General features: G+C 38.4%; 1 protein-coding gene and 1 long non-coding RNA gene across 3 annotated transcripts; one reads left to right on the top strand and one right to left on the bottom strand.

Annotated features, from left to right (window-relative positions):
• Positions 1-1,281: 1,281 nt before the first annotated feature.
• On the bottom strand, positions 1,282-16,679 carry DHRS7 (dehydrogenase/reductase 7). Its single transcript, XM_017673758.3, has 7 exons — positions 16,486-16,679; positions 10,721-10,873; positions 9,021-9,127; positions 8,350-8,589; positions 5,718-5,840; positions 4,127-4,342; positions 1,282-1,501 (listed from the first exon to the last, which is right to left on the bottom strand). The coding sequence occupies exons 1-7, from the start codon at positions 16,616-16,618 to the stop codon at positions 1,454-1,456; spliced, it is 1,020 nt and encodes a 339-aa protein (XP_017529247.1). The 5' UTR covers positions 16,619-16,679; the 3' UTR covers positions 1,282-1,453.
• Positions 15,133-17,739, top strand: LOC140850743 (uncharacterized). Of its 2 annotated transcripts, XR_012133805.1 has the most exons (3): positions 15,231-16,334; positions 17,112-17,309; positions 17,644-17,739. It is a non-coding gene; the product is annotated as an uncharacterized lncRNA (long non-coding RNA). The 2 variants fall into 2 exon arrangements; XR_012133804.1 differs by lacking the exon at positions 17,644-17,739 and having other exon boundaries at positions 15,133-16,334; positions 17,112-17,365.
• The last annotated feature ends 393 nt before the right edge of the window (positions 17,740-18,132 follow it).

The raw sequence follows: 18,132 nt of genomic DNA, 5'->3' as shown, positions 1-18,132 counted from the left end.
TCTACTATCTAAATTCCACCCCTTCAAGGTTCAGTGCAAGTCATGAATGGCTTTTTCCATGAATGGCTCCTACACTATTCTATTTGCAAATGGGCCCCTTTTCTGAACTGTTTTTTTGGTCTGTATGGTGCCACATTACATGTTATTTTGTAGCATTCTATAATTGTCCAACAATTCATCTTTTTGTTTTGACCCCAGGTGCAGGGTATTCAATAATCATTATTCCCATTTTCATCACTGGTTATGCAAGAGCCTTCTGTTTATTAGTTTAGCCCCATACTACATCCCTCCCTACCCTCTCCATCCTAAGCAACCATTATAGTAAGTCTAATATATGTCTTATCGTATGTTTTCTTATAAAATGAGCACTACCTTCTGTGCACATAAATTTAAATATATATAAACAGTTGTCAAATAGTTCATTTACTTTCTTCCTTCATCACCACGCTTGGCATGTGTTCATGTTGCTGTGTGTTCATTTATTCTATTGCTTCTCCCTGCTGTCCTATGGTCTACCTCCACCATGTCACCTTCCTTCTTTCCCACAGGTAGCCACCAGGGTGGCCTCCAGCTTACCCAGAAACTGTTCTGGTTATTTTTATGGTACTTTGGCTATACCCAAACTATGAACTTCTTCTAAGAACTGTTCTTTTGTTACACCTCTCTTGACAGCAGATAATCAAGGAATATTTTGCAGATTTTCTATTGTGGCCTACACATTTTCCACTGTAAGGTGCTAAAAATTAAAGTAAAATTAATCCTAACAACTAGAGTAAGGAGTTGCCAGTGGAGTCTTCCTGAGCTGGGTTTAATCCTGGCTTCACTTTACTGGCTCTGTGACCTTGGGTAAGTAACACCTACTTGTTTTGGCATCTCTTTCTTTATTTACAGAGACTGGTGATACCATGTACCTGAGTGAGCTAATTAAATAAATTAACTAATACAAAGAACCTCAGTATAGCAAATGGCATATAATAGGTGATACACAAATAATGTAATAATATAAATTATGTATAAATAATAATGTAATAAATTATGGCTGCTATGAACCCTACCTACTGCTTCAAATTACAGTCGTTTATAGAGAGTGTGCACACCTTGAAGGCAGAGCTGTTTCAGATACTTCTTTGTACCTGCTCATTAGCCAGCACTCTGCTTTGTGTAATATTCCATACATTGTTGTTAAATGGATTACTGTTATTCTTTGTGTAGCATTCTGTTAACCTATATTTTAAGCATATATGCTAGAGTATTTTTAAATGATCTTTTTATCCAAGAATATATTATGTTAATATCTTTATTGCAAGATTCATAGCAATCTTTTATTATTTATTGCATGTTGAAAGTTGTATCCAAAAGTAAAATTACAGATTAGTCTTCAGTATATAAGAAGATTGTTGTTTTCATGTTTTCCATTTCTTCCTCCAATGGCTTGAAAAATCCAAGTACACTTTCAGTCATGTTTTGTCTTCCAGATTTTAAAATAAGAAGAATCTGCATCCTATAACACAGTGATAGTAACATCAGTCAGTCCCTCCTTGTATTTACTCCAGTTTTGACAATTAATTTCTTCTGTTTTCAGGAGTTACAGCATTATGATTCACTGTTAATAATCCTTATAAAACCTGGGCAAATACTTAAATTAGATAAAAATCATAGCCAAAATTCTAGATCTATACAAAATCTCCAATGGCATAGCATCATTATCTTCTCTGTCTGGTATAAATATCATTGGTTAGCATCTATTAATGCCATTTTTTAAGTGCTGAAATCTCTATCATTATTATTCTGGGTCAGTATATCATGCCTACACTCATCTACCTTAATAAATAAAATGAACAGGATATTTAGAATTGAAATATTTGACAAATAACTCTAAAATGATTTGTGAATTTCTAGTATATTGCTTAAACAATAAAACAAGGTAACTTAATAATTCCTAAGATACACATTTATCACTTCCAAGAATTTGCACTAAGACAAAAAAATATGTAACACAATATTAAGTGCAGCTATTATTCCTGACCCCTAAAAATAATAGATTCATAAAGTTCAGGCCATGTTCGTAACCTAAAGAATAGAAGCAAATTCACGTATTATCAACAAGTACATTAACTGGCATTGTTTTAACTTAGATGCCTATAAACAAATCTCAATAAGGAGATGGATATATACAATAGAAAATGGTGGGGAAGAAAACAGGGAGGGGAGAATTAAGTTAAAAAAACGTGAAAACAATTTTTTAAAGTTTCCATGATGTTGTGTGAAGAATGAGGTATTATGTATCAGAAATGGTATTGGAAAATGAAAAGAAACCCAGTTTATCATAAACAAGTAATAAGACCAAGTAATAGCAATATATGAAAGTTGGTGGTAGGAAGAGAAAGGCCACTGTTCTTAGCAAAGACTAGATGTAATCAAATGCTAGATTTACTGAGTAATGTTTTTATTTTACAGTTTGATATTCTATAAACAAGACAAAATAACCTTACAGACATTCTTGGAAGAACAACTGCTAAACGGGGACAGAAGCTCTGGCCCCTGGGCCCTCTTTTCCCTCTGAAACAATTATTTCTAAAAATGTATTCTCTCTCTGCCCTTTTATGTAACTCTTTGATCTTTACTATTCTTAGCTGAGTGTCCTGCTACCATCAAAACAAAAGCATTACCAGCTAACAGTTAATAAGCATAACACTCCTGTGTGTTTTAAGAGCTTTCTGAATACTCATTTAATCTCTGTACCAATCCTGACTAGGTGCTATTATCACCATTCATCTCCATTTGTAGAATAGGGATACTGATTTACAAAGCAGTAACCTGCCCAAGGCCATGGAATGAGGTTATGAAGTAAAGCTGGTATTTCAACACAGGCAACTTGGCACCAGGCTCCCTGCTCTTAACCAGGATGCTCTGTCACCTCTCTAGTAAAGTGGCCTTTCCCCCTCAACTCTTAACCCTCACTGGGCACAATACCACTTTATCAGCTGTCCTACAAACTAAAAATTTAGGTGTAATATTTTATGAAGCTCTACCTTTAGAACCATCCCACACTAGCAAACCAAGTCCACCATTAGCAAATACTTGTAAATGATTTGGCCCAAAACAAAATGGTTCACATTACAACTTGGTAGAAAATGAATAGCTCCCTTCATGATTGTATAAGCTCTTGGACATGTTAGTGTATCAAGCGAGTTTTAAGTCTCTATGTATGCATTTTGTTTTTTTCACATTCATTTTCACAGTCCTGCAAAAAGATGCAACAAATTAAATGTCTTAACATTTCATGGATTGCTGAAATACTGGTAGGTTATATGATAATTCATACGGTATGATCCCAGTTTACAATTCTCTTCATACATGAATCCCTACTAATGTACTTATAAAAGAAGGCAGTAATCACTGAAATAAGTATTTTAACAATAAAATCCATCCACATCAAAAAACCTTTCTTTGCGTAATCATATCCATAATTTTTTAATTAACTCATACTTCCTGTGCTGTTTATACACTGAACTCTTTAAATGATCTCAATTTTCTCAGGAATAGTTCATAATATTCCTCAATTTTCTGTATGAATGAGTGCTTGAAAAAATAAGTAATCAGCATATTTTCTCAGACATGAACACTGGGACATCTCAGAGGTGCACAGTGTTTCCAGAATGAGGCAAGAGAAACCAGTACAACCCAGAGGGAGCACTTTTGGTCTAACAGTGCAGTAAGTGCTTTGACAAAGGTAAGCATGGGGTTGAGGTTTACCTTGTCTTGGGGAGAAATGGGAGGAGAGATCAGGTATCAACCCAAGGAGGTGACACCAGAGCTGAGACTTGTAGGACACTTAGCAGCTTGTGGCAAGAAACTAGAGAAACAGCATTCAGTTTCTGATACACCAGTCAGTAAATGTATAAGAAAAAATGGCAACCCTTGTTTTGATTGCACCTTACAGAAAAGTTTCAAGTCAGTAGTAATCTATTATAAATTTACAGATATGCATAGAGGATGGAATACTTTTTATATCTTTTGTATTTATATCATGAGGTTGGCAGAGAGTAAGAAAGGTTTATAAAGACTAGACAGTTTCGTATTTTCCTACAAGATATGTATTAAGAAATGTATAAATTGGTCTTACCACACCACTCTTAAAGTTCTCAATCCTTTTCTTCCCCAATTTGTTGGTTAGCCACCAGGCCCAGGTTGGCATATACTGCCACAAATATGCAATTAACAAGAAAGGTTGATCCGCAATCCAAACTTCTTTCAAATCATTGGCCATGCTGACTAACATCAGCTGCACACAACGACTGGTTGGCATCTTGTAGGACTGGCCTGTGCTGCTGCCTATAGTCTAAGAAAATTTTTAAAAATTAAGCGAATGCTGAGTAATTATATTTACCCAAGGTATTTCACAGAACTTTTAAGCTAGAAAGAGCCCAATGTCATCTAGTTGAGTGACTCCATTAGTAGAACCTCATGCCCCTTAAGGAGTCCCCTTAGATACTAACGGATATCTATAAACAATTTGTAGTATTTCAAAAAGCCTAACAGAAATCATACATTTATCAGATAAGATTGTACAGGCTAAATAAAAGATGAAAGTTCTTTGCTTTTAATTAGAATTGCATCATCTTAATGTACTTAATGAGAATTACATATCACTTTAGCAGTAAGTTTTTGAACAAATTATTAATACATTTAGCTAATGAAATTCTGTGAAACACAGAGTCCATGGGGATGAAATAGAGAAAGAAGATAAAAGTGGTTTCTTGGTAGTTAACAAATCTGGTACACTAGAGTCTAGTTAATCCACTACCACTCTATAAATAACTGAAGCCAAGAAAGGAGTATATGCTCACACTGGTCTAACCATGTCTACATTCCAAGTCACTTTTTCTCATAAAAGGGAGCTTATGTTACCTAACAATCTCCACAGAAAATGTGAAAATATAATACCTGTGAACATTTACATAGAAGCATATCCAGATCTATGTCTCAGTAGAAATAGTTATTGATGGAAAAGGAAAATTTCATAGTCTTTAGAGGGATTTTGTAATGTTGTGTGACACTGGATTCTTCATGAGACATTTGTTAGTCTTTTGATAGATCATTATGTGTAACCTGTGAGCTGAGGGAAGCACAGGGTGACTGAAGCTAACCTAAAGTTACAACTTAACACTTTTTCTAAACTCCTTCACCATAATCCCTCTTTAAAATCCCCGTAAGATGTAAGTACTAAAATCTAACCACACAGAACCTTCCAGTGTAGCTATACTTCACGAATTGATAGAAACTGGGTTTTTAAAATGTTGATAGCCCACATAATACTGGGTTACTTATAAGGAGTAACTTAGCAATCTCTTTAGCCTTTATTAAAACCAGATTCTGAAGTACACAGCACAGGAAATATAGTCAGTGATACTGTAATAACTTTGTATGGTGACAAATGATAACTCTAAGTATCAGGGTGAGTATTTAATAATGCATATAATTGAATTACTATGTTGTACATCTGGAACTAATATACAGATATATGGTATATCAACTACATGTCAGTAAAAAAATGATGTCAAAGCACTGTCAGCAAGCCTTAACACTTCCTAGTGCCATCAGTTTCCTAAATAATTCATAAGCAGTTCTAATATTAAAACCCTGAGGCATAGAAATACAACACCAATATATAACTACTAAAGCATTCAAATTCTTCTCCAATTAGAAATGTTTACCTTTGAGGCTTCTTCAGTTAGGGCATTCTTCACAATATCTGATTGCACAGGTCCTGGGCAAATGTTAGAAACTATTATACCTGGGTATGCAGTAAGTTCAGTTCGGAGGCTATTAAAAAAACCCTAGTAGGCAAAAAAAAAAGGGCAAAATTAAATACATACTTCATGTTTACTGTTTGCATGCAATTACTTTTCTTCAATTTTTTTATGAAGAATAGCAGCACATTATCAAAATTTGTTTTGAAATGCCTGAGTAAAGGACAAGAAATGTCACTGTGCCAGCTTATCAGGCATTTTTAACTAAGACCAAAGGCAATCTAGAACAGGCATTCTCAGCTCTTTGCTGGCAAGAATAGTTTACCCCTTTTGGCAGTGGTGGCTTATGCCACTGATTTTTATAGTAGGCAAGCACTAAATAGGGGATTCAGATCCACCCTCCTCACACCAGTCCCCATGTCCCCACTCCAAAAGGGATGTATGTTCTCCACTGAGAATCACTGAGTTTGAGTTACTTTATCCCTCAAAGTGGTCTAACATGCCAATGTTGGTGCAAGAGGAAGTAACTAGTATTTAACAGAAACTATCATGGGGGAAGAATTCAGCTTTTTCAGATAATTCGTTTTGGCAAACACCTTTTTGAGTGGTAAGAGAGTACATGGCTAGTTAAAAATGTAGTATGGCTGCTTACTCAATGACTTTTGTAAAAACAAGCTAGACCTTCTAGACTTAAATTTGCTGGCCATTTCTAAACCAAATAGGGAATAAACATCTTCTCCTCATCTCTTTTCCTAAATTAGAAAATGTTTCAGGCTACACTGTTAAAAGCTGAGTTAACTGCTGAAATGGGTAAGCAGCTAACCCAGGGTATTCATTTATGATCTAACAGCATTAAACAGTTAGCAGCCCTTATTGCTGACCTCTGGCAAACACAGGCCTATGAGGCTTCATGCTTTCAGAGACTAATATGGTGCTTGACTCAGATAGACAGGAAAAAAGACTTTGTTTAAGTGAGAGAACTCCCACACCCTTACCATTCTGTCCATCTAAATCAAAAGAGGAAAGAGGACACCATAAAAGCCAACACATCAGACACTAAAATCTCTCCTTGTTTGAAATCTAGTATAGTGTGTGAATTTTTCAATAACAAAGAGATTCACTCTATAGTTTGCTGAGAATTGGGGAAGGAAATGTGCTCTTCAAAAAGAGCCTCCTGGTCTCACTGTTCAGCTACTGACATAACCAAATAGAGTCTGAACTTGCCACATTGTGTCAGAGGATCAAATCCAGCAATAAAACAGTGAGCCTTGGACTGCAGGCCAGACAACTCATGCTGTGTTTTACTGCAGACATCTTGCAGGCCTCATGAGATACTTGGTGCCAACAGATGGAATGGCTGCCTTCCCTCATGTGCCTGGCAGGAATTGCCTGATACATGATTAGCAAATGCGAGGAGATCATCAGTAACAGCATTCCATTTCATCACCCTCTGCAAATGTCTGCTCTTCACAGCACTAAAAGGGTACCCTAAAGAACCAAACTTCAGATTTTTCTGAAACTGGTGACCATTCGGCTATTGCATCTCAACAGTGAAATATTCTACTTAAACTGACCTTCAACAGCATTAATTAAAAATTGTGTCTCCTTCTCACAAACTCCAAGAAGGGACTAGCAGTTTCCAAAGGGGAAGGGTAGGGGGGAGGGGAGAAGGGGATTGAGGCACATGTAGTGTGGGGGGAATCATGGGGAAGACACTATAGCACAGAGAAGGCAAATAGTGACTCTGGCATCTTACTACACTGATAAGACAGTGACTGCAATGGGTTTGTGGGGGGACTCGATAATATGGGTGAATGTAGTAACCACATTGTTTTTCATGTGAAACCTTCATAAGAGCGTGTATCAATAATACCTTAATTTTAAAATATTGTATCTCCTTTAATATCCTATTGGCCTTATGATTTAATTTGTTCTGTGTGATAGTTAAACATTTCCTCATATCTGCTCTTCAGCCAACACTAAAGATTCATTTCTTTCTATTATTCACATCTCATAAGCTATGCAACCAAATCAACTTTTCTCCTAGCCTCTGCCTTGAGTAAATTTTCTTCTTCCAGTGAAGCCAGAGAAGAGTCAAGGCTAGTCCCAGTAGGGATATAAAGCCCAAGGCTATTTATCCAGTGGGCAGTTCCTATTTCCGATATACATGTATATTTATAAGACCAGGTAAATAAACACCAAATACAATGGGGAGGAAAGAGAAATCACAGAAATGGGGAGAACAATTACATTGTGAAGTGTGTGTAGAAGAAATGAAGAGCAGATCCCAAATTTGCCATGATGTGATAGAAATGAGGATAAGGTAAAGGGTGATATGTTGACTAGACTATATATCCTTATCATATTTCTATCTCCAGGATCTGTTACCATGCATGGCACAGGGTAGATGCTCAGTGCATGCTTGCTGACGTAGGAAGAGGCATGTGAGGCTCAAATCTATTTTGGTACCTTCTGAGGATGTCTCCCAGAGGTCCCTACATCACTCCTTAGTTACAAGGACCTCCTGCAGTGATGGTCGTATCCCCCACATACACATTGGGTCAGTTCTGTCAGAGTTGAGTTTGAGCAACCTTACCCGAAGAGCATGTTTGCTGGCACAATATCCACTAGAAAGGGGTGCAGCTATGATACCCAGGAAGCTATTCACAGTAACAATCTTTCCTTGCTTCCTCTCGATCATGTGAGGCAGAACACACTTTGTCAAGGACAAGGTCCCTAGGTAGTTAAGCTCAATTAGCTGCTTGTAGACATCCACGCTGGTGTCCACAAACAATGAACGCTGGGATACTCCACCATTGTTGACCAGAATGTCGATCTAGTTAAAAAAAAAAATCAGAAAAGGTGCACTTTGGAGATGATTTATACATAGACTGATCGAATTCCTAGGGATGGTTGGTTATTGTTTAACTTCAATCAATGGAACAGAATGGTGTATTTCCAAAAGTCAGCAATAAAAAGATAAAACAGAAGCCAGAATTCCCCTATGGAATTAAATTCCCACCTTAAGTGACTTTGGAAAGCAGTGTCATAAAAGCAAAAGGCACATTGAATTTTTAGCTTTCTTTCCTACATTGAGGAATTAGTACTTATAAGGTATGAAAAGTTTTAATTACATAAGCCCTCAGAAAGTAAGAGGGTCAACTCATGGGCCTGACCTTAACTGCATGGACCCATTTGCCTAAACCCTATTTAGTGAGCAGCTCAGATGGGAATCCCTTTGGAGCTACTTCAAGCAATGCTACTTACTTTACCAAACTCCTGGAGAACTGTTTTGGTAGCCACTTCATGGGAACTTCGGTCAGTCAGGTCAAGGGGCAAAACGAGTATATCTTTTCCTTTTAAAATGCCATTCTCTAAATAAAGACACTTAAAAATTAGTGTGAAAGTCATGTGATAGTTTAATCGAGCTCCTTGCTACTTACATGAAGTGTCAAGTAAGGTGAGTATTTCACCCTACAACTGAAGTTGGTAACAGACTCATTTCTGGATGGCCCCGGGAAGAGTTTCCCTCAGTGACCAAGAGGACTAGTAGTAATATAGCAACATCTTATCAGACAAAAATCTTGTTGGGTATACAGCAAGTACAGTGGCTCTCTTTGACTTGAATATACACAGTCTAACACTGGAAAAGGCTCTAGAAAAAAAAATTATACTACAAGCTAAAAAGAGCAAAATTTTGGAGCAATTTCTTTAGAAGTACATCTGTTTGATAACTTCACAAAGTTTACTCTTTTACATGCCTTTAAAAACAAAAATTATTTGTTCTTCAAATCAGTAAGCAGCTCAGAGTTCACCAGTAGGATTCCATGAGACAAACAAGAAAAAAGACACAATTCTAAAATTTCCAGCCAAGAAACATGTTGAGCCATAATGGTCCTTTCTATTTCTGTTCATCAAAAGAACAATTGAAACTCGTTTTCTTGGACTCTAACCTTGAAATGGAACAAGTAATGCCAGGAAGAAAAACAAGCAAGTAAATATAAAAGGTGTAAAGCTTTGTGAGGAAAGGAGTAAACTGAAAGTTTGCACTAATGATCTGACAGATAAAAGAAAAACAATCAGCTTCACTCCAGCTGAGGAATGCCGACATGGTTCATCTCACCCTGGGCAGAGCTTGGCAAGTCTCAGTGGTGGAGGAGGAACTACCATAAGTGGCCCAGAGCAAATACACAGCAGCCTTTGAAAGCAATATTGTGAAAGAGGCCCTGTGGTGTTGGCAACTAACTCCCTTTTTTGGATAATTAACTCCATTACCAAAGTGAAAGAAAAATTCTTAAAGAATGGTAAGGAGAGAAATGACCAAAAAAGTGGTCTGCCAGAGAATTCAAAATTATCTCAGTTTAGGTACCAAATGTCCCCTGAGAAAAAACTTTATTACTTGAGGCTGCTTTCAATGTGAATATAACTATACCAAAACCCAAACCCCAAACCAAACAAAACACTGCTGCTCTGTATATGAAAATGAGAGATTATATCTCAAATTGCCTTTTTAAACCTAATTCTATTCCTGTTTTCATCCTTTACAACAAGAATCTTATGCCATCCATTATGACTTTATTATCTGACATTTTAGCAAAATGAATAAGGATGTTTCTAATTAAACTTCTATGGTTACAAACATGTATGTCATATGTAAGAGCTAAACTGTTCTTTCTCTATGTGAGATGGTAACTAAAAATTCAACAGCATTTGAGAGAATTGGTGGCCACTCCCTAATGCCAAGAGTCGTACAAAAAAAAAAGGTGGAAGAAAAATATTAAAAAAAAAGAAAGGCAAGGTCAGGTGACAAAAGGAAGAGGATTTGGGTCAAGACACTTAGAGCATCTGGAACCAGAGCGTATTGCCCAGGAAAATCCCACTCTTACCTCAAAATTTCCCAAAACTGTATTTGAGTTTGGACTCTGATTCATTTCTAGGAAGCACTGCTGCTGTTCAGACTGACTTACCGAGGCATCTTCTTTTCACCCTCTCCAGCTCCTGCACTCTTCGGGCTGACAGCACAAGAGAAACTCCCAGTTTAGACAGCTGGTAAGCCAGCTCCTCACCAATCCCACTTGATGCTCCGGTCACCCACACCACCATATCAGACAGCTCCCATTCTATTGAGAAAGGAGGGGGGATTGAGGGGTGAAAATAAGCTATGAATTACACCCATAAATCAAAGTTAGAAAAAAAAAATAGTTTTAAACAATACCACTACATATGAAGACATAATGTGTAGATTTAAAAATTTTAAATATCCTATATTTATGGCCTTGATTATAGAGATGGTCTCGTGGGTGTATTCTTATCCCCAAAGTTGTATACATTAAATATGTAATTTTTTATATGATCGTTATATCTCAATAAGGTGATTTCCATTTTTTTAAATTAAATATCCTAAGAAAACACCTAATTTTTTCAAAGCATGAATACATATCATAGTACAGTTATCAACATATTGTTTTGTCTATTCCAGACTTGGGTGAGTTTTTCAGATTTTACTTAAGGTAAGCCTTGTAACTCCATGGGCTGACTCCAAGTCTCTCTTTATCTATGTATCTCATAGAGAAAAGTAAGACTAAGTGAAGAGAAAATCTGCATGAACTCACTTTCTCACTTTACTTATCCATAAAATGAGGGACTCATATGAGATGATCACTAAAGTCCCATCCAGTGTTTATTATTCTAACTTCTTACAGTGGAGGTACTGATGATCAATTTGAATATACCAAGTTCTACTCTGTGGCACCACGGACTCAATTCTGGACTTGTAAAGTAACGTTCTCCCACTTGTCAATCATTCCTGATGCCTATCAATAAAAGATCATTTTGTAAAAGTGCTCTCCAAGAGCCTGAGCTTTTGTCTTAGGAGCATCTACTAGTTCACCCAAGATGAAATGCATATGACAAAGACGGTAAATGTTGTACTCTGCTTGCCCAATTATGTTCTTGTTAAACATTATAAAATAAAACATTATAAAATAATGTTACGGTACTGAAGCAAGGAGGAACAGTTTATTCTACTTGTCCAAAGAAAAACTTATTTGCACTGCAAGAGATGGGTAGCCACCTGATTTCATGGAATGTCACTGAGGTGCAACATTTCTGTGTTCCCTGTTTATTAAAATATGTGTTATTTATCAAAAATAGTAACCAAGGTATCACTTCCCATACACATTTCTGGTTTGGCCCATAAAAATTAAAATCAAGAAACTAGGTTACTTCTTTGGTCAAACAATTCTAAAACCTAATATCTGGTTAACAGTACAAGCTCTTGGAGTCAAGGTTCAAATCCCAGCTACAACACACAGCAGTGAAATGCTACCATGTGAAAATTTGGTGCCTTACTTTGCCACAACTGGGAATGGGGTTAATAATAAAATCTCCATCATAGGACTGTTAAGAGAAATGAGCTAAAAGATGTAAAGCTCTCAGAATAGTATCTGATATATATACTCAGTACTTAATAAGATGTCATCCGTAAATATTGCTAAAATTGTTGAATAAAGGGACTTTCTGGCAGCAAAAGAATATTCCCTCAATAACTTGTTCTTCTAATTTGCCCAGCCAGGGGTATGGAGTTACTAACTATAATGGCTTAAGATTTTTTCATTACTTCCTATGTGCTTAAACATATTTCCCGATTAAAGCCCTCACAAGAAACTTAATAGGAATGATCTTAATTTTACAAAAAATGAAATTGAGGTTTACTAAGATTAATTTATCCCAGCAGACTGTAAATTCCTTTAAGGCTAGGTCCCTGTCTACCTTGTTCATTTGCTGTGTCCTGCTTAGCATAGAGACTGGAATATAGAAAGGACTCCATAAATAACTGTTGAAGAAACACCCGGGAACCCTAGCAGAGCTGGGATATAAGCCCACGTATACATAGCTCCAAAGCACCCATTTGGACCACTAGCTTATGGTGCCCACATTTTAATATGATCAATATTTTAAAACCCAGCTGTTTCTTAGTCATTCAAGTAAATGCAACGTGTCCTGAAGAGCGAGGTTTCAGGTAAAAATCTGAAGACAGAAACATCCCAAATACTATATCTAGGCTATGGTGCATTTCTATCATATGAAGAAAACTGAATAACCTTCCTGAAGAACTTCATCAGGAACAGCAGAATTTACATTCAGTCATGTATTCATTAACTGACTACTCATTTTTCCAAAGTTCTGCAATACTTAGATTCCAGGGTGAACAGTTTGTTATAGCTATTTCCTAACTAGCATAGAAGTAACACAAATTTCTTCATTTTTACACCAATAAACAAGTAGTTAAAGCCAATGATGAAAACCCCCAGGCTTGTGTTTACCACAGAACACCTACAGCCCTCGCACCCTTCTGCCCACTTGGAGAAGAAAACTTTTTTATTTAGCACCAACTTTCGTTTACCAGTTCCACAGAATCTGGCATGCACAATGGCTTCCCCTAAAGAGCCTCTGAAAGCAGATTCTCAGAGTTGGAAGGAAATTTATAGTTCAACCCTAAACGCAGTTTGGAAATTCTATTCTCAAGCTGTTGAGTAGTCTCTACTTAATTCTCTCACAGGATAAAGGAACAAATTACCTCCAAGGCACCCACTCCATTTTTCATTCACTCCCATCTAATCATTCAAGGGGTAGGAATCTTTCCTACACAGACGCACTCTCCCTCTCCCTTCCACCAAGCAGCACCTGGCAGTGGTTCTGTCTTGTGGTTATGTTAGAAAGAGTCCATCTTCTGTCATGTCTTACACAGGACAATCCCTTGGGGATTTGAAGACAGCTGTTATGTTCTCCCTAAACCCTCTCATCTCTTGCTTCTCTACGGCTAAACAGTCACCTCCAATTTCTGCTCCCTTCCCTCAGATGACATGGCAGCATCAGATTTCCTCACTCTGCTGCACACACCCCTCTGCACAAGCTCTGGTGGGTCTAGTTCCTATTGAAGGGAGCTGGCCAGAGGGCCAAGGATTCCTGTGGATATGGACAATTCCCTTGTCCCCCAGAATATGGGCTCTGTGAGGGCCTGGATAGTGACTGGCTCATCATTGCTGTGTCCCCAGTGCCCAGCACAGAGGCCAACTTACACAAGCAGGTATTCAGAAGATACTTATTGTGGTTTGCAGTTTGCTATACTTCCTTGCACTAAATGCCTCCAAGTCTGCCTGTCTTTTCTGGCAATCACTTCACAGTTGGCTCACTGAGGTGACTGTCAACTAAAACACGTGTTCCTCACATGTGCTGCTGTTGAGACTGTTCTTACTCTGGACTTGTGCCACGGATTTTTCTGGATCTATGTGCAATATCTAAAATTAGTCACTGTTAAATTTCACCACGTGAGATCTATACTTGGAAATGCAGAGAATTTATCTAGAAGGATACATAATAGGTGGGAAATGGTGGTTGCTTCCAGAGAGATATATTGGGTGGCTAGGGTACAAGGGTGGAAGACAGCTTTACTCTTCAGCATATATCCTTTTGTATTTTTTAATTTGGAATTATGTGTCTATTTTTTAAAGTGACAAAAAAATAATAAACATAGGAGACAAAGAGGTTAATTTTTTTTTTTAACCTCAATAGCATCTGTCCATCTTTCCATTACTAGTCTAAGCTGTTTTGGAAACCTGAGTCTATCTCCATGTTCCTTTAACTGTGTCTTTATTGCCCCTCACCCCCAATCCCCTAAGGGTCTTTCTAGTCATTTTTTTCCCCAAATAACTACCCCCATGAAATTTTAATTCCACAGATATACTGAGTATCTGTTTATGTACAGTATATATATATATCTGTGATTTATATATAAAAGGAGTTCTAAAAAGCTTACTCTAGTCAATACAGATTTAAGAATGACTAAATTTAAATATATCTGGTTTAAATACTAAACTGAATTTAAATATTTAAATAGAATGACTAAAATTAAATTTCATGGACTCTTTAATAGTTGTCTTGAGGGCCAACAGTTTCAAAGGTTCTGGAGGGCCTTGTGCTTAACAGGAAGAGTACAAATATTCCCAACCCTTGAACGCAGCCTCCTCCTCCTCCTGTTCCTGTTTAACTTTTTTTTTAACTAGATGAACCAAACAAAGCATCAAAATTGTTTTCCACCCCACCCCCATGGAATTAACACAGTCTCTGAGTTGGACTGGCCATCTCAATTTAATTTGGAAAGCATGTTACCAATATATTTTTTTTTAAATAACATTTTTTATTTAAATACTTAAAAGTTAAAATGTAAAAGCCCTTACCATTTAACTTGGCTTTATGACTATATGTTGAATAACTTAATGTAATTTATTTACTTGGATAAATGGTAACGTATCAAATTACATATGCAAGTCATAAAATTATGTAAGTACATAATAGCAACATAATTAAATGTATTTTTAAATCCTTCAAAACTTTTTCCAAGGGAAGTAAAATACTGAAAGAATTAAGTTAAATTTCTTTAAAGTTTTTAGTCACCTTAACTTTTAACTTCTGTTTGATATGTGAAAATAACTTTTAATCTAACTAGCTTCTAGATTTTAGGAAAAACTTTTTCCATTCTGCACTTGACATAATGCGCTGAATAACTTTTACAGAATTAAATAATAAAATAAGTTTAACTATTTTGACGTCATTCTCAAAATCCAAGTTAACACAAAAGGACTGAGGATCTAACGTGAAGACACCCACACAGCAGTCAAAAGACACCCATGCTCGCGCTGCCTACCAGTCACAGCCATCTATTTGCCACAGTCTCACAGGGCTGACCCTGCGTAGGTGTAGTGTACTTTCCCTGAACTCAGTGTCAGCACTGCACGTATTACGCCCAAGAAAACCTGAGGAAAATTTAATACTAAGGAATAAGATTTTGTTGAGTAAGGTTGAGCTTTGGAGGGCCACAAAACACAGTACCATCTAAATTTTTTTTTCACAGCCCTGAAAGCCATACCACTCCTCTTTCCTCCCCGGCCCATTTTGAAAGCATAGTCCGTTTTCTGAGCTACTTAGCTATCATTTCCGAGGAAACCGCCTCACATATTTTGGGAACTTTCAAACAGGAAACTAGGTCTAGGGAAAACTCACTTTCTCCCAGCCCTTACGGAGCTAAAGCCTAGCTTTGGGCGGGTCATTCAATTTCTTTGAACTTCAGTTTCCCTACTTGGAAAAAAGATTAAATTAGTATTTCCTACTTTGAGCAGCTGTTAAGGTTTGAGATCACGGTCTAAGCGGCGGAGCACACTGCTCAGCACATAGAATGTTCTCACTAAACGGCCATCAAATTTTAAGCAGGGAACAGACAAAACTGGGAGAGGCAGAATGCCCCTTGGTCTGCCAGTAATCTTGCTCCGGGCAAAATGCCAATCCCGTTCTTTCTAGGGTTATATTTTTATCCCAATGAGTAGATACATGGGTGACTCCGGATTATCTCAAGTTTTATTTCAGAACTCCAACAGTGAGAAGTGGAAGATAAACAACTTCAGGAAGTTGGGAAACCGATCTCCAGTCCTCAAAAAGGCTGCCTTAGAAATGCAGGAAGACGCGCTTGCGTTTGTTGCCCTGAGTATCGTCCTCCGACACTGCATCCGACCCCCCCGAGAGCAGGTGAGTCAGTCACACCTAGTGCGTTCTCAGTTTAGCGGCCACCCAGGCCCGTGCCTTCCGGGACCGAAGACAAAGGCGCCGGGCCTCTGCGCCCCCCCACCACCACCACCCGCAGCCCAGGGAGAGGCCCGGAAGCCCTCGGCCGCCTCACCTGGGCGTCGGCCCTGCCACTCGGCCCACAGCAGGGTCAGGTCGCCGTCGGCTCGCACGAAGCGCAGCAGCTGCACCCCCAGCGCCAGCAGCGCGCCCAGCGCCAGCAGCCAGAGCACCAGCTCGCAGCTCATCGCGGCGCGCCCCGCTCTGCAGGGGGGAAGCACCGCCGCGCCCGGCCCAGAGCTGCGGCGCCGGGCTCCGCCCCGACAGCGAGCGGCGTGGGCGGGGAGCGGCCGGCGCGCCCAGCCCGCGCCGCCCGCCGGGTGGGGATACCGCCCTTGCGCCCCTGGGGCGGCCAGGCCGGGATCCCTCAGTTGCCCGTGGAGACACTAGTAAATTATTTCCCTTTTATGTACCCGCAAAGACTATGTAAGGAATCTTAAATGAGAAAATGCCCTCATTAGCTTGTCACCTTTTCAATATTGGTTTTATTTTTCTTATGATAAGTTACTTATTAAACAAGGTACCCAAAACACCACGCTCAGTCTCACTACAGTGACAAACTCTAGCCCAGGGTTTCCTCTGAGCCTGTTTCCCCTTATGTAAAATGTAAGGGTTGAGTTGGATTTAGTTTTCCAAGCCAGACCACATCGTGGATGTGTGAACTTGGGTTCTCTGTCACAGACTCCAGCTTGCGGAGCGTGGAAGGGGATTAGAGCTGCAAATGGCAAGTACAGAAGTGGAAGAAGGGACAGCAGGTAACCTGTCCCACCCTGGAGGTTAAGAGGTCTACTTGAGCTCTGAACATCTAAGCCTCAAAAATAAATCTTTGTCTTTTAATCTGATGATTTGATCCAGGATGAGCTTCTCATTCATTACAGTGTATGTATTCTGTAAACTTATGTACATAATTAAAAACACCTATGTATTAATTTAGAGACTGTGCTGGTTAACTTTATGTGTTGATTTGGCTAGGCTATAGTGCCCACTTTTTGGTCAAACACCAGTATAGTTTTTGCCAGGAAGGTATTTTTTTAGATATGACTAACATTTAAAATCAGAAGATCTTAATAAAGCAGATTAGCCTCCATAATGTGGGTGGGTCTCATCTAATCAGTTGGAAACCATAAAAAAAATACCCAAGGTCCCCCAAAGAAAAGGGTATTCTGCCTCCAAACTGCCTTTGAACTGGAACAGCAACATCATCTTTTCACAGGTCTCCAGCCTTCTGGCCTCCACACAGATTTCAGATTTACTGGCCCCCAACAATCACATGAGCCAATTCCTTAAAATAAATCTGTGTGTGCATGTGTGTGTATCTCCCATTGGTTCTGTTTCTATGGAGAAGCCTGACTAATACACAAACCATAAAACACAGTCATCTCACCTCACCGTTCTTGCAGTGGAAAATGAAAATAAATTAACGTAGAAATTTCATTTTACCTGATAGAGGCATAATTCATTTTAGAATTAAATTATATGTTTAAAGAATCCATTGCTATCATCAGAGGAACAGTGATTATAGCTAGTATCTTTGCCATGCACAATCGTTATTTATTCTATTCACTAGTGAGAAAAACCCAGTCCCAGAATCTGCTGCTGTGGTGAAGATACTCAGCAAGTTCTTTTCACAGTAGCATGTCAGGATTGCCTCCTCCCATTCTGCACAGAATTTATCTCAAAACTTAGAAGCAAAGTGCTTGAA

The sequence above is a fragment of the Manis javanica genome, chromosome 8 (genome assembly GCF_040802235.1).
Source record: "Manis javanica isolate MJ-LG chromosome 8, MJ_LKY, whole genome shotgun sequence".
NCBI classification, from domain to species: Eukaryota; Metazoa; Chordata; class Mammalia; order Pholidota; family Manidae; genus Manis; species Manis javanica.
Note: the sequence above shows the minus strand (reverse complement) of the source record. Positions and strands in the feature narration are given on the sequence as shown.